The following is an 18,255-nucleotide window of genomic DNA, read 5'->3' on the forward strand; positions in this document are numbered from 1 at the left end:
CTTCTCAAGTAAGACCACAGCATTTATACAAGTTTTATAAAAAGTAAAGTTTTTTTTTTTAACATTTATCATTTTCAATGAAAATCCTCCCCTGATACTTGAAGATGTTTAATAATTATTAGAACTGACTCATGCTTATACCTTCACAGCTGCTGTTTTGGGCCCTAAAAGATTTCCTCAAAGCATATCACATGATCATCTTATGAGCAGGCCAGCAGAAATTTCTAAGTTAATTACAGTTTGGCAGAGTATATCCAAAACCTCTTATCTGAACAGTGAACCCAATAATTTAATCAGTCTGTCTGCTGATTAATCACGTTCTAATCCATCTGATATCAGCACTGAAAAAGCTCTTCATCTGTTTCTTGTAAGACTTATCTCTGTGAATGCACAGCTGCTGTGAGCTATTGGTATTAATAACTTGAATAAGAGACAGAACACAATGGATTCTCAAAGCCTGCAGAAAGAAGTTTGAACTCTTTAAAACAGTCATTCAAGACTCTCTAATTTGACCTAACTCTATGCAATCTTCCCATCCTAATTTCCTGTCGAGTTCCCAGCTTCAGCCCATGCACAGTTGCCTGAACTTTCACTTCTACTTTGTCTCTAAAGTTGGTGAATTGATGAATGAATAAATATTTATCAAATATCACATGTCAGCCATGTGCTCTATTATGTCATGTAATATCCTACAACCTCTCTGTGATATAGTGAAGCCATTTTGATAGATGAAAAAGTCAAAGAGCAAATCAAATTACTTTTTAGTGTCCTGTGTGCAAAGTTATAAACTCCTTGAAAAGGGGGAAGAGAAAGACAAAAGGCTACAAATCTGTGACCCAGAATTTTACCAGTCAGACACGAATAAAATTCAAAAATTATATCTCCATATTTGTGCATTGTGAGAAACCATATCTTCTAGATGTCTGACACTATCCAGGAGGAGGAAGACAGTTGGCCCCAGGTGTGCACTAAGAGCATGTGAGTAAAATTCCTTCCTTGACATAGACATTCAGTCTATTTAGTTTCTGTTCATCATTTCCTTTTTAAGCCTAATCAGGTTCTAAATCGTTTCCCTAATTATTCTACTGCACAATGTGCTGTTGTTTGTTTGATTTTCCTCTTGCTCCCTCCACTGTCTTCCCTTCCTTACATAGGGTAGCCATTGGTCGGTTCTGTCCAGCCCAAGATTGAGATTAAGTGCACCCCAGGCCATTTGTGTTGACAGTCGTCAGCACACCAGCACACTGGAAATACAGAATTCCCAATGTGTTCTAAAACATGAGAAGGTTTCAAAGGGTTCTTAGGACTTTGATCTTGCAAAGTTTGGGGCCACAGGAATAAGAAATGGATTATCAAGGTTGATTCAAGACTATGGAAAGTTTAATTTCACTAAATGATAATAATTTTGTCTTTTTGCAGCCATTTTCCAAGTTAATGACACTTTATGAATGCCCATATCGTAATTTCTTCTTTCTAAGGTGAACCTGCATAGACTAGTCCTAGGTAGAAGACTTGTTTAAAAAGACTACTTGTTCAGCTCTCAGTTACTACATCTTTGTTTACATGAGCATCTGTGTGAATCCTGCTTAATTCTACCCTGCTAGATACAGTTAATTAGACAAACAGTGACTATCAAACCCAAGTTAAGCATGTCAGAGTCTCTGCCACAGGGGTTGGTGGGCCTGAGAGATTACAGGTTTTGGGGAGACACTATACATCTTGTAACTTGGGACCTGTCAACAGGCCTGTGTTCTATCATAAGAACTGAGACAGAGGAAGCCCTCTGTAGAAAGAGAAAAGAATGAAGAGATATGCAAATAGAAGCAGAGAAAAGAGACAGAGAAACATTCCTAACATTCTGGCATTATGTAATACATTTCTTTTCCTTAAAGCTCATATGCCACATCCCACTTTTAAAAGTTAAGTTGTTCAAGTTGATTTATTTTTCTTGCAACTAAAATTAGTACTAATTATTATCATATACATCAAATGTTAAATCACTAATAATTTTATTACTCATATCACATAAATACATCTAGATTCTAGTCTCGTCTCTAATGCTCACTAGAGCTGTGCAACAGTGGACAAGTCACTTTAATTTCTCTAAGACCTGGTTGTAGCATTAACTGCATGATGACAGAGTTGTGAAGATCAAATACATGATCTATGTGGAAGATCTGTGCTATACAAATCTAAATTACTATTGTTTCTGCATTTTCAACACCACTGTTTCTCTGATAAATTATTTTGTATTTGTAGGATAACGTTGGTAATCTTATTTACTGTGATTTCCATGTGGATAGACAGCTTTAAAGTTCCTGATGACAAATGGGTAAATTTTGTCACTAATTTAGGTTTTGTTTTTTTTTTGCGGTATGCGGGCCTTTCACTGTTGTGGCCTTTCCCGTTGCGGAGCACAGGCTCTGGACGCGTAGGCTCAGCAGCCATGGCTCACGGGCCCAGCCGCTCCGCGGCATGTGGGATCCTCCCGGACCAGGGCACGAACCCATGTCCCCTGCATCGGCAGGCAGACTCTCAACCACTGCGCCACCAGGGAAGCCCAAATTTAGGTTTTTGAGCACTATCATTGTATAAGATACTAAGATGGAAAATTGATGTATTAAGAAAAGATTCTCATCCTACCCATGTCACCCCTCCAAAACAACCAAGTGGAAATTATTCTGACCCTTATAAAATTTATTTTATGGAGTAATCAAATATTAATATACTTAGTTCATGAAGAAAATAAAATGTTAGAGGGTTCTTTCATAACAGTGGAGTTGCACTAGAAACTGGGCCACTGTTGAATTTTATTTTACTTTTTGCTATTACCAGGGTAACAGTATGCCAGATTTATAATGATGGAATCATATTATGTAACAGGATATTTGTTGTTAGATTTATCTGTAAAGTGAGTCTACTCTTTTATGGAATAATGAATACTTAAATCCCACTTATATAGAATATGATATATTTTAGAGGACGATCTTTCCTGCAGTGCATTACATTTTTGAAATTCTAGTTATTAAAACCAAATAATTAAAAGAATTTTGGATAAAAAACAACCAATTCACAGCAGAATCTTGGAAATTAAAAAGGAACAAATATCCCTAAGATTTAAGTTACAGGTTTTCAGGTAAACCAACAAACCTTTAGCGATAGCTTATAATAGTATTCACTATGCTAGCACAAAGCTCGTTAAACAGATTTCTCATTCTACCATGTGTTTCTACAGTTCAGGAATAAAGGTTCTTTGAAACTGCATATCACTAATACTTTTAGAAAGCCTTTGTTGCCCCTCATCTCCAGTTTCTCCCCCAGCATCTATCTACTCCAAAAAGTAACAAAAGTAATTGTTTTAAATTATTCTCTTACTTATTTTTAATTTCATCACAGAAATATGTTTTAGGTATCATATTCTTTATTTTTTTACATCTTGCTCTTTTTCACTCAACAACATATTTTTAAAATTCATCTGTTGTAGTATAGTAGCTGTGGTTCACTGTGCAAATTTTATTTTTCATTTTCAGCTACCATTTTTAGACCCCAATTCTTTTCCTAGTTTCTTACCAAGTCATCTCTGCAAAGTTTCCTTTTCCTATTCATTGAGCCCATTGTGACTATCTTACTCCAGCAGTAACCATGGAAACAGCATGGTTTTTTTTTTTTAGGATAAGAGAGGTCAAGTAAATGAACTTAAACAAACAAATATAATCAGCCTATTTACCATTTCAGTCTCTTTACTAGTGCTGAAAAATCACTATCATCACTTCAAATGTTAAGAGGTCACTAGCACTCCATTTTATAATGGTAATTACAGAATCACATGAAGCAGTGATATCACCTAATGATTTCTTATAAATAAACATCAATTTTTTAAAATGTCTGAATATTGCGAATGTACTGAACACTAGAACTATGGTGATTCATCTTCTTTGTTATAGAGAATAAACTCTTATCTGTTCTAACTATTCTTGAATATGTTTATTTTGTTACATTAACTCCCTAAAGCAATGCTAATATGATTTAGCTGTTAAATATTAAAGCAAAATATCATCTTGTAAAATCATACTCAGATTCTAGTATTCCCAGGTCAAATGCTTTAGTAAGTTATTGCCCAATTATTGAAGCTCTAACTTTAATCAGATAACCAAGGATAATTTGTTATATCCAAGTTTTCATTCATCTTTCACTTAATTTAAAAAGTCTAAGTCTCAAGTCAGTGGAGAAGGTTTTTGACAAAGTAGTGGTAAATATGACTGAATTTGGGAAACAAAACCTAGAATAAAATTTATATTATTGATTTATCACTGGATGACCATATTGGAATTTTGGCACTTTAGTTGAATTTGGAATATGCTGAACTTTTTAATTGCTGTGATGGTAACAATTTACTCATGGATAGTTGACAAGTTATACACAATAGGTGGCTGTAATCTGGGCCATTATTAAGGATCTTTTTCTTTGCTTAAGGAGAGAGAAAACTGACCTGTATAGAGAGGCGCTACCTGTCATAAATCAACATAAATGAGTAAACAATCCCTGTCATACAGTAGATAAAACTTCCCTTTGATTTGCCTTGTACTTCCTGTTGGATCTTGGTTAAAGAAATCATTGATAATCCTCCCAAAGTATATTTACAGTTTAACATTGGATTATAGAAGAGGAAATAAAACAATCCCAACATTAACAATAAATTTAACTCACAGTACACAAAATCTCTAGTGGAAGAATTTGAGGTTTTAAGGTATCACTGAGGGGAAACATTTGAAGAAAGAAGCATTGACTTGACTGTCCTCCAATTAAATGTTGTCATCTTATTGACCCTTTTGGCTGTTGTGAGTTCTTGGCCGAATTGTTATTAGGAGGAATACTGTAAAATAGCATATGGCTTAAAATTCCTGGACTACTGAGATTTTCCTTATTCAGTATAGCTGTGATTCTTCCACTCATCTTTTTTGTTTTATGATATTAAAAAGATATCTACACATTCTATGAAGATATGGGCACAGCCTAGGGCACAGATATAAGAGGCAACTATAGTTGGTTAAGGTCCTGATAGGAAGAAATCATCTTATCAGGACTTTAACCTAAGAAATCTCTTAACCCAAGAAGTCCTCTAGGTGGCCATCGACCAGGTTAGGAATTCTTATCCACTTGAACTGGAAAAGCATAAGAGTTGGTTTATATCTGAATGGGGCCATTCTATTTGCATCCTAGAGATCAGATAAATCCAGCAACTTAAGGTCAACAGTCAGAAAGGTCTTAGAAGCTACAGGGTGATCAAGTTCAAATATGCTTTCTGTCATCAAAGATCTACAGTAGGCTAGGATGGGGAGAAGTGGAATAATGGGCAATCTGCATCACTGCATGCTGGTATCGGGATCTAGCCATAGTGTGGGGTGGGGGACTGTATTCAAAGAAGGTGTCCCTGACGGATCAGGGGAAGCAAGTGAATGGTCTGGTAGGAAAGGATTTAAGCAAAGAACGAGTTCCTGAAGTTTGACTATAAGCCCAAACTCATTTGCTTGTTCAGCAACAGAATGAGGCCAGCAACAAATACCTTATAGTTCCTGCCTCAGGACAAGACCTATTCTAGTGCCTAGGGTTCTAGTTTAGGTTCCTTCATAAACATTATTTGAAACAACAAGGACCTACTGTATAGCCCAGGGAAGTATATTCAGTATCTTGCAATAACCTATGATGGAAAAGAATCTGGAAAAGTATATATACATATATATGTATATGTGTGTATATATATGTATATATGTATATGTGTATATATATATGTATATGTATATATCTGAATCACTTAGCTCTACACCCAAAACTAACACAACATTGTAAATCAACTGTACTTCAATTGAAAAAAAAAGAAAGAAAGAAAAATGCATTATATGAGCACTTACTAAAGGCGAGGCTAGAAGATGGACATGTAATAGTAAACAAGATATAGTTCCTCCTCTTCAAAAGTTTACACTCTACTGAAAAGTACTGACAAGAAAAAAAAAAAAAAAAAAGTACTGACAAGAATATAGACAATCAATGATACAGAGTGTAAAGAGTACCAAATGGGGAATGGTACTCTTTTTTTTTTTTGCGGTACTCAGGCCTCTCACTGTTGTGGCCTCTCCCGTTGCGGAACACAGGCTCCGGACACGCAGGCTCAGCGGCCATGGCTCACGGGGCCAGCTGCTCCGTGGCATGTGGGATCTTCCCGGACCGGGGCACGAACCTGTGTCCCCTGCATCTGCAGGCGGACTCTCAACCACTGCGCCACCAGGGAAGCCCCAGGAATGGTACTCTTGGTACCATTGTTATTGTTATGATGGTGTGAGTCAGAGCAGCTTAAGACTTGATGGTGCTGGAGAGATCAGAAAAGATTCCTAAATAGACTGAAGTCTAAGCTAAGACCTGAAGAATGGGCAGGAGCAGGGAGTCTAACACACGAGTCAGTTTTGTTGAATAAGCAGGAAGTGCCACTTCCAATCGTAGGGGTTCAGAATTAGCATCCCCAAAATGTGTCACTTTGGCGTGAAGGTTACTTTGAGATAAAGGCAGTCAAGATCCTGCAGGTTCAAGAGAAACTACTGCCCCTCCTTTAAGTACCTAGAAGAATTTAAATTTGGGATTTTTCCCAGAAAAGAGTTATTTACCTAAGTGTCTCCATCTATTCAACAGGGCAAACATCTAGTTACCAAACATCTACTCTTCTTCTTATTGTCCTATAATGACCTTTCTGTTCTTGGAAGCCCCAGATCCCTATCTCTTTCCTTAGCTCAGGATGGCATTTATACTTCATTTAACCTTTCTGTCTCTGAACCTCTCATGTATGTGGGGACTCTGACCCTCTCATGTATGTAGGATTCCTGTACATATGAAGTTAAATTCCATTTCTCCTGTTTATCTCATGTCAATTTAGTTCTTAGACCAGCCTGAAGAACCTAGAAGGGTGGGGGAAAGTTTTCTTCCTCCTCAACACAAGTCAATAAATTACAAAATGGTCATTTAAAACAGGTGCCTTTTCATTTGTGGAACTACCCATTGCCAGGGCGCATGACTTGGTAAACTGAATATGGACTCTCTTCACCTCCTTGGTCCAATTCTCCTGTGCAGAGCACAGACTGTGACCTAGACTGGACTTATCTAGGTGAAGAAAATTTAGAGTAGAGGGGATAGCAGAGGAAAGGAGGAACTCAAGGCTTAAATGTATGTCTCTTGAAAATTGAAACCTAAGAGAAAATCAGCCTAATTTGAATGAAACATTTCTAGAATTGTTTTCTCAGACCGTGACAGCATGAGAGTACCTACCTGGCTGAGCTGCACAGAAGCCACCAGCAGGTACACAGAGCACACATTTAAGCATTTGCCAAGATAGAAATTGGACCCACTAGGCTTGAGCTTCCTGGGGTGACTCTACTTGTCATTTTACCCATTAAGATCGTGTAACATGGTTTCACAATAGCAAATCAAAGTAAGGCTGGTGGTATTCCTACGATTACAATAAAATTAGAATGGCTTAATTAGTAAAACATTAACTGGCAGGATTCCTATAAGTAAAAATGTACATATTTAAGGTGGCTTATTGTAACATTTATAACATTTATTTTATAATATACTAATTCGTATGTAAAAGTGAATGTAAATTGCCAGAAATTAACATGCAATGTGAAGAAAAGTCCTTTTATCCTCTGCAACTGTAGCATTTGGCAGATTCAGGAATAAATAATCTTTTGTGGCAAGGGTATGCCTTATCAAACATATGCAGATCAGCACTAATTAATGCTAATTAAGGTTTCCTGTCTATCTAGTTGGAAAAACGTCCAAATGTTATGAAATCCAGTTAGTATGCCTATTACGCTAATTGTTTTATATGGGGTGGTTCTTAATTAAAATATGTAAATTGACCTTAATTGCTATATACTAATGGGGGTTCATGTTATCTCACTAAAAGTGACAAGATGGTGAGGAGGGGTACTTAAAGGAATAATTCTGATAGCTCCTTAACTAAATGACCTTTACTCAAAATTAATTTTAATTGGAAGCTGGCTAAAAAAACATTTTTTTTGTCTGTTTCTTTTTAGTTTTTAGCAATGTAAGAATGTTACTCTTCTTTGTTAATACAGCTTTAGAAGCAATATGGATCGTTAATTACACTTAACAAGCAAGTTAATTTGACTGTTTACTGTTTATAGTTATCAGGAAGTTATTGATATCCTCATTTCAGTCTTAGGAAAAATTAGTTCTCATTGAATGTGAATTTATGGTTAGAATCATATAGGTAAGTCAACCTAGTTAGTTTGTTAGAATCTGTGTTAAAGTTTGATGAGCCAATAATGCTAATATGTACTCCTTAGCTGATTTATATTGAAATTACTTTTTAGAAAAAAAAATCTTTTTCTTTACAAACATTAACTCTTATTTGAGTTAAAATCTCATTGGAGATGCTTAGATTAAATAGACTGAAATGATTTTCTTACATTTTACTTATCGCATTTTTTTTTTTTTTTTTTTTTTTGCGGTACCTGGGCCTCTCACTGTTGTGGCCTCTCCCATTGCGGAGCACAGGCTCCGGACATGCAGGCTCGGCGGCCATGGCTCACAGGCCTAGCCGCTCCGCAGCATGTGGGATCTTCCCGGATCGGGGCACGAACCCGTGTCCCCTGCATCGGCAGGCGGACTCTCAACCACTGCGCCACCAGGGAAGCCCTCGCATTTTTATTTATTATTTAATTGCAGACAAATTAAAGTGTGTATGCCCAAAACCAGTGTAAATGAATTTACATATTTTTCCACTATGCTAACCTTACAATTATACGAAGTAATTTAAATAAAGATAACAAATATTTTATTTTACTTTTTCATTTGAAAGTAGTTTATGTTCAACTGTAATTTAAAATATATTAAAAATGTGAGGCAGGACTTAGTAGAATACTGTCATATGGAAATGAGCATAGAATGAAGATAACAGTTTTTCCTTTGTAGAAAGGAGACCCAATATCTTTATTCTTTCAACAGGACATAGTGACAAATGTTTCACCCAGAATCATCCGGGGGACCACCTCCGGCCCCATGTATGGCCCTGGACAAAGCTCCTTCCTGAATATTGAGCTCATCAGTGAAAAAACAGCTGCATATTGGTGTCAAAGTGTCACTGAACTAAAAGCTGACTTTCCAGACAATGTAAGTGTGATTTAACGTCTAAAACAAAAGAATTGGCATAAGTTGGTGAATGTTTATTTAAACATCCAATTCATAGGCTTATAAATATTAATGTGTATAATATATTTTATTAAAGAATCTGCCAGTTGCTTTGCTGATGCATAGAAAGATGAAAAAGAAAGAAATGCTCAAGAACTCATAAAAATCTGCACAATGTGAGGCTTTATTATAAATGGGTGCCATGTAGATGGAAGAAGTATCTACATAAGCAGGAGGAAGAGAAATGAAATACTCATTGTATTGAGTTGGTTTTCACTGTATGTGGCTAGTATTTATGAAGGTGATGACCTTAGGAAGAAATTGCAGACTGTAAATCATTTTAAATATAAAGCTGAGGCAGAAGCAGAATTTCTTGTACATTTTAGATTTTTTCCGTGGGAAATAATTCACCAAACACCTTTATTCTGAATGAGTCAACTAGCCTTTATAAAATGTTTTTTTCTTCTAAAGTACTATACACAAATATTACAGTAATATCAGGCTTATGTATGATATTTCATTTTTTTCTGGATTTTATATATTGCCTATATTTTTTTAGTCCACAGATAGTATTTTCTCTTCAATAATTGGTTAGTGTTGTCTTTAATGTCATTCATTCATTCTCCTCCTCCTCCCCCCAGCCCCCTTCACCATACACACACATGAACACACACACATTTCTCTCTCTCTCACTGAGCTGGTGGTGAATTGAGGTTGAAGTTTGGGGCGATGTATGTTTGCATTGTAGAAAATATTTCAAAGACAAATGAGAACACTTCAAGTATTCTAATAATAAATATTTTAAAATCTAATGAAATTTGTGGGCGTTTGCCCACAAACTGATAAATCAGGAAATTTTACGAAGGAACTTTAGCTATCACACTATCACCTAGCTCATCAAGTTTCTTTTTCTGTTTTAGAAGGCTCTAATTGTTTCAAAATTCTCTCTTATCTTGAAACAAAATATAATCACAGAAGATACAATTTATCTTCCTCAATTCAACCCTTCAGATGTGAAGGGAACTATAAAGGCCATCTGAAATCTATAGCTTCTGCTCAGGAATTTTTCACTTCCTGAGCTTGATGTTGCAATTATCTGTTTGCACATTATATAATCAACTCTAGTAACAATTTTGTTGGACTATTTGTGTTTAAAAGAATCCACATGTTTTGGGAAGCTTTTCTCAGAATGACAAGGACAAAAAGTGGTCAACCATAGAAATAATTATTAATATATTTTTAAACAATCTACAGTGTTAAGTAATACTATGCTAGGTACTGAACGTGCAATAAAATAATAATAAATGGTAATAAGTGTGAGCACTTACATAGTATTCACTCTGTGCTAGGTATGGTTATAAATGCTTTATGTATTTTAACACTCATTTAATTTTTCAACAACTTTATAAGATAGGTAGTATTATTTTCCCCATTTCACAGATGAGGAACTGAGGCACACAGAGTTAAGTAGCATGCATGCCCAAGGTTCACAGCTATTATATGGTGAAGCCAGAATTTGAACTTGAAATTTGATTTTAGCATCCATGCTCCTGTCTAGTAATAGTGTTCACTAGTGCACCTGCTTATATTGCAATATCATTTCAGTCCCTTAAAGGCTCAATGTTACTTATATTAATGCAAAATAAGAACAGTATGAAATATTCTTTCAATAGTATTTAGATGAGCCAATGTATCTGAAAAAAATCCCTTTTTCTGGAAAATAACACCTACCAATAACTTGTCTTAAGCTCACCTGATACTTTCTACCCTCTCTTGAGGAGGAGTAAGATGTTATAATAATGGCCTCCAAGAAATGACAGTAAGTAGACAAGAAAGTTGAGACAAAACCCTTGCTTTGTGATCCTACAGTCAAGCAGAAAGACTTGAACACATTTAAATGTTCTTTTCAATTTCCCTGGAAATAATTTTCTTCTCCTATAACACTTTTTCTTCTGAGAAAACAATGCAGCTTTTCTTGTTTCTAATTCTTTCACCATTTAGATTATATTCATTATTCTTTTTCTGTATTCTTAGAATTAATTTCTAACATTTTTACTCCCCATATCAAAGATAACATTTTAAATACAATTAAAATGGCATTCCCATTTGAACCCATAGAAATAGTATGTGTGCACCTAGATATTGCCATGCTGAGAGCAGAATGTCCCCCACTGTTTTGGAATTACTCTGATGCCAAACCCAATGAGCTGAATGAAAGAAGGTGACCCTTCATTTTCCACGTTTAATTATCACTCTCACTGGAGTTTTCCCACATCATTCTCGAGCGCGTGGCTGCCACCTTTAATGACAGGGATCAGATAATTCAACCTATTATGGCAGCTTCTAAACAAGGGCTAACTTTTCTGAAAAAGGAATTGTGCGGGGGGGGGGGGGGCATATAGTTCAGCTAACATCAGCAGCCAGTATCTTTCTTTCCAGAGAAAGTAGGCACCAGTTGACCATGAACTAGAGGAGACAGCTGGAAGAACATGTTGAATATAAAGACATTAAGACCCCCCTGAAATATATTGTAAGGGCTTGTTTCTTAACTGTCACAGAATTATACCAAAGCCTACACTTATACCAGATTTCTGCTTGGCTTTCAAAGTTTCCTTTTATTTACCTGTGAATTAAACTTGGCACACTGATCATTGTAGTGACAATTTATTACTAAGAGTTTTTTTCTTTTCTTTCCTAAGCTGAGATTTTGCAATGCTTATTATGAAATGTATTGTGTAATTAGGGCTTACAGAAATCAATTTTAAGTGAATCCTTTAATTCTCACTGCAAAAACCTTAGACATCATATACTTTAGGCTTGCAAAAAATTTTTAGCAAGAAATACATGCTGCATTTTGTCTGAATGCACTGAATTAGCAAGCAAAGACTGGCATTTTCTATCATTTGTGGCAGCTAAAGTGAGAGTTAGGCAAAAGATAGGGATTCATCAGTGAATCAGCTGGTGAAGATAGAAAAGGGAATGATGGCTTTGTTAGAGAAATTAATAAGGGAAGAACAATTGGTATGTAAATATACTTCTATTATAAGACACCTCATTTCTACTGAAACCCATTCTCAGTTTATTACTGAGAGATCGGCATTGCACACATTATGTTCAAAATGACTCCAAAGAAGTTGCTCTCCGTCAGCATTCTGAAGATGCTTTCCTGACCAGTAGCCTCTAAATACAGAGTTCTTAACCTTGTGTGTGTGCCATGGCCTCCATAAGCACCCTGGTGAAGCCTAAAAGCCTCTTTTAGAATACTGTTTTTCAATGCATAAAACAAAATTCATAAGGTAATAAAGGATTCCCGTTATATTAAAATAAAATTCTTGAAATATTTTAAAAAATATGATGTAGTAAAATATGTTACTCTTTAGTAAGGCACTAAAAATACAATCTAATAGCAGATCTACTACCTACTGCTGTCTTGATATAATGGTGACTCCAACTGATACCCTGAGATAGCTGCAGCAACTCTACATCTCTATGTGATTTTCTCTGGTTTCTGTTGGTGCAAAGCACACTGGCTTGTTGCTTCATGATGGAGGAAGTGCTAAATTTCAGTGAGAGACTAGTGAAAATAAAGACCTAATTTTTTTTTCCATCCAAGTTCATGAATTTTCTGTTTTCTATCAGGGGTTCTAAGGACCTCACATTAAGAACCTGTGTCCAGTGTTTCTCAATTCTGGTTGCATATTAGAATCTCCTAGAGAGCTTCAAAAATGATATTTATGGTTAGGCCCTATACTAGTTGAATCAGTTTAGAATTCTGGCATGGATACAGTGAATATAGATCTGTGTGTGTGTATGTATGTGTATAGATATGTATATGTGTATGTGAGTATGTTTATATTTTTTATAAAGTTCCTCAATTGATTCCACTATATATACCATCAATGTCACTCATGAACTTTGGCATATATCATTAAATATTTATAAAACTCCTATACCGGAACTATTTACTGGGAGCTGTTTATATGTGCTAAGTGTTTTATGTATCTGTGAAACAGAGATTTTCCCCATTTTACAGATGAGGGAACTGACATTTAGAGACACTGCATTAACTGTCCAGATGACACAGTTAGTAAGTAAATGCTTTGGGACTGGAAATCTTTCCATTACACCATGAAGAGGTGTTCTATTTGACCATAAAGAACCTGAGAAATTAAGAACATACATATTACAATCCTCCCTTGTCAACCCACTCAGATGGGCCAATTAGATTGAGCTTTCTCAGCTGCAGACTGTCAAAAGAAAAAACAAAACAAAACAAATCTTTTCATTTGACAAAGAAAGTTCTGTCATCAGTCAATCATTATCTTGTCATTAGTTCCAGTGAAGAACACTTTATAGCTCAGCTCTTTTTGCTTTGCAGGGATGTAGGTGTCTATAGAAAACAATGCCAGTGACTCAATGTGGACCTTGGCTTGAATTGTTACCTGGCCTCGTTTTAAGTTCTGTATTTGAAAATAGGGAATTCGAGGGACTGAGTCAGATCTAGGTATCCTCCAAGCAGGAGGATGCTCCCTACTTATTCAGTGGACATTCATCACCCCATTACTCCTGCACAATCTTCTTACAGGTGCCACAAAGTCCGGCTCAGCAGAAGTGGTCTTCCTTTTCTTTGAAGTATGTATAATTAAGTCCAGCTAATTAGAAATAGGGGATTGTGTTACCCATTCAGTCTGTTCAGATAAATTTGTAACAAATGGAACTACAATAAATGTATTGTCAGGAAGCAATGATCAGTGTAAGTTCATTACTTTTGCTTTCTGATCACAGAGCTTACAAAGCACAAACAGCACCTTAGCTCTTCTCTCCTCGTATCCCAAAAAGGGTATTCACCAACAGAAACGTAAGAGTCTCTGCAACTGGAGGCATTCCTTCTTTGTTCCATCTGGAATTATTTAAGCTTATAATGTCCCTGTTTCTGTAAATGTCTACATATTCCCATGCTGATTTATTTTAAGTAAATTAGAAAACTGCTGGATCAGGTATTGAAGGGAAGCTTAGTATATCCTCCAGGAAGATCTTCTCTTTTTTACACCGCAGCTTAAGTAATGATTTTGTAATATTGTTTGTTTATTCCAGAGGACATAGATATTTCCCAGCCTCGCTTTTTTGCTAAAATCCAGGACAATTATCTAGTGGCATTACTTTATAATTTCTTTTTAAAAAGATCTGTCTAATGTACAAAAATCAAAATAAATCCAAAATGATTCACAATTAGCCATAGGCCAAGCACTAATTTGGTTATGCCCAACAAACCTTAAAGACCAGACCTGAAAGGATAAAAATATGTCCAGGTAATTTAACTGCAACTCATAAAAAAGCTCAAGAATATTTATAGGAATACAAAATATCTAGTACCAAAAAGAGAAAGTTCAATGTCTGGCATCCAATTAAAAATTACCTAGTATGTAAAGAAATAGGAAAATAGCCCCAAAATAATAAAAAAAATCGATCAGTTAAAACTGATATGATGTTAAAATTAACAGGCAAGTACATTAAAACTGTTATTCCATACATTCAAAAGGCTAAGTTAAGCCATGGAAGATAGATAAAAGACCTAAATCAAAATTCCAAGCATGAAAACTACAACGAAAAGGATGGAAAACACACTGGAAGTTATTATCAGCATATTGGCACTGAAGAAGAAATAATTAGTAAATTTGACAATACAGCAATAAAAACTATCCAAAGTGAAACACACACACACAAACACACACACATACACACAGAGGTTGAGAGAGAGAGAGAGAAGAAAGTAAACATACCATTCGTGAGCTGGGGAAAACTTCAAGTGGCCTAATATGTACTGGAATTCCTGAAATTTGAAGAAATAACAGACCAAACTTTCCCAATTTTTCTTAAAACTCTAAGCCTCCCAGTATGCAAACAAAACAAAAGCAAACAAATAAAAATAATAAACAAGAAACTTGATGAACTCCAAGCACAAGAAACATGAATAAAATTACACCAAGGTACTACATCCTAATCAAATTAATTAAACCATTGATAAAGAGGAAAACTTCAAAGCAATCAGGGACAAAAAGCATGTTCCATACAGAGGAACCTAACATAAGGGTTACTGCTCTGATTTGTCATCAGAAACAGTGCAAGTTAGAGGTCATCTTTAAAGTGCTGAAAGATTTAAAAAACAAGCAAACAAAAACTGTTAACCTAGATTTCAAAATTCAGTAACATATCTTTCAGAATACAGTGAAATAAGTACTTTTTCAATCAAAAAAAGATGGAAAGAATTCATCACTAGGAATCTTCACTACAGGAAATGTTAAAAGAAAATGTTTATGTTGAAGGAAAATGATGCCAGGTTGAAATATGGATCTACACATAGGAGTAAAGAGCACCGAGATTTGTAACTACATGGGTAAATAATTTTTTAAATTATTTATTCACTTTAGAAGGTAATTGGTTGTTTAAACAAAAACATATTATAAGATAGTGTGGGGAGTTTATAGCATACATGAAGGTAAAATATATGACAACAATAGTGCAAAAGTTGTGAGGAAGAAATGGAAGTATACTACTGTAAGCTTCTAAAACCTTATGAAGTTTTATATCCCTTAAAGGTAGACTGTGATAACTTAAAGATATATGCTCTAAGCTCTATACAACCACTAAAGTAATGTGACTTAGTTACAGATAAAACATGAAAAATAAAGGTGTAAGATAGAATTAAACAAAGTACTCACACCAAAAGAAAGTAAAATTAAACCTAACTGTATCAATAGTCAAATTAATTGTAATTGGTCTAAACATCTCAATTAAAAGGCAGAGATTTTCATATTTGGTTAAAAAAAAGCAAGATTCAACTGTGTGCTGCCTACAAGAAAAAACAATTTAAAATATGAAGACACAAATAGGAGAATATTGAAGCAGTGGAAGGAGATATACAATGGTAATTCTATTCAAATACAATCTCATAATACTGATAGCAAAGTAGTTATAAAAGCAAAGAATATTATCAAGGGCAAAAAAAGATCAACTTATAATGATGAAAAAAATTCATCCAGAGTTGATGACAATCCTAAATGTTTTATGACTTAATAACAGAGCTCAAGAAACCTGAATAAAAAACTGATAGAGCTGCAAGGAGCAATGGGAAAACTCAAAATTATAATTGGAGATTTCCATACCTACCTGTCAGTAATTAATAAAACAATGGAATGAGGCTGTTGAGGATTTGAAAAATGCTATCAACTTATCTAATTGACGTTTATTGGACACGCCATCCAAAGTCAACAGAATACACAGTCATTTCAAGTACATGCATAATATTTACTACAATAGGCCATATTCTGAGCCATAGAAGAAGTCTCAGCAATTAAAAAAAAATTAAATCATCCAAGGTATATACTCTGCCCCCAACAGAATTACATTTGTAATCAAAACAGGAATGTATTTGGAAAATCTCCAAATATTTAGAAAATAAATAATATACTTCAATAACCCTTGGTTAAAAGAGGAAATCACAAGCAAAATTAAAAATTATTTTGAATGGAATGAAAATTAAAATACAAAATATTAAAATTTGTGATATACCATACAAGCATTACTTGAGGGAAAATCTGTGGTATCAAATACATGTATCAGAAATGAAGAAAGATCTCAAATGAATGACTACAACTTCCACCTTTAAAAACTAGAAAAAGAGAAAATTAAACCCAAAATAAATAACGTAAAGGATATAATGAAGATTAGAGGAGGAAATTGATGAAATAAATAACAGAAAAATAATTGAAAATGTCAAGGAACGTAAAGCTGATTCTTTAAGAAGACAAATAAAATTGATAAAACTTTAGCCAGACTGATCAGGAAAAAAAAGGGAAAAGAAACATAACTTACCAATATAGGGAATGAGAGAAGTAACACCACTGCAGATTTTACAGATATAAAACAGAAAATTACAGAATATTATTAACAATTTTATGCAGATAATCAACTTAGGTGAACTGGACAAATCCCTTTTAAAGACACAAATTTTCAAAGTGTATTCAAGAAGCAATGGATAACGTTAAAGAAATTGAATTACTGGTTTAAAACATTTCCATGAAGAAAACTACAAGCCCAGATGGCTTCATGAGTGAGTTTTACCAATCATTTAAGAAAGAATAATGCCAATTCTACACCTACTTTTTCAGAAAAGAAAAACAGAGGAAATACTTACTAACTAAATCTGTAATGCCACACTTTGATATCACAACCAGATAAAGGCAGGACAAGAAAAGAAAACTATGGACCAGTGTTCCTCATTAACGTAGATGCAAAAGTTCTAAACAAATTTACAAATATTAACCAACAATATATAAAGAATATAATACCTCATGAACAAATGAGGTTTATTCCAGGAATTCTGGTAGGTTTAACATTTGAAAATAATATAATTCACATGAGTTGCAAACTAAATAATAACAACAACACAAACAGGAAAAAACATTCGAAGAAATTCAAAAATCCTTTCCTAACTTTTAAGTAATTTCAGCAAACTAAGAATATGAGTAATTTCTTAGCCCTCTAAAATGCATTTTAAAAAAATCCTAGAGCTAACATCCTAGTTAATGGTAAAAGACTGAATACTTTCTTCCTAAGGGAAATAAAATAATGATATTTGCTTTTGCCATTTCTAGTATACATTGTGCTAGAGTTCCTGTACTGTTAAATAAGAGAAGACAAATAAAAGATATGCACATTGCAAAGGAAGAAGTAAAACTACCTTTATTCACAGATGACATGATTATGTAGAAAATCTGACTGAATATACCAATAAAAACCACTTTATTTACAAAAGCAGGCAGCTAGGTTACAAGTTACTGTTTTCAGATTTGATTTTTTAAAGAGTTGCATTAAAATACTGTTTATCTTTATTACTAACTTTTCTTGCACTCCGTTAAATTCTGCACTCCAGGCAAATGCCTAACGACTCAACCTAGCCTTGGCCTACCAAAATACAACTTTAAATAATAAATGAGTTTAGCAAGATTGAAGATACAAGATCAACATTTAAAAATCATTTGTACTTTTTATATA

General features: G+C 34.6%; 1 protein-coding gene across 1 annotated transcript in view; it reads left to right on the forward strand.

Annotated features, from left to right (window-relative positions):
* The window catches only part of DPYD (dihydropyrimidine dehydrogenase), an 849,503-nt gene that overhangs the window by 506,747 nt on the left and 324,501 nt on the right, over window positions 1-18,255 (forward strand). The window contains exon 16 of the mRNA XM_030868763.3: window positions 9,019-9,183. Coding sequence (XP_030724623.1) covers window positions 9,019-9,183 — 165 coding nt within the window. The remainder of the gene's footprint in view (window positions 1-9,018; window positions 9,184-18,255) is intronic.

This window comes from Globicephala melas, chromosome 1 (assembly GCF_963455315.2).
Source record: "Globicephala melas chromosome 1, mGloMel1.2, whole genome shotgun sequence".
NCBI classification, from domain to species: domain Eukaryota; kingdom Metazoa; phylum Chordata; class Mammalia; order Artiodactyla; family Delphinidae; genus Globicephala; species Globicephala melas.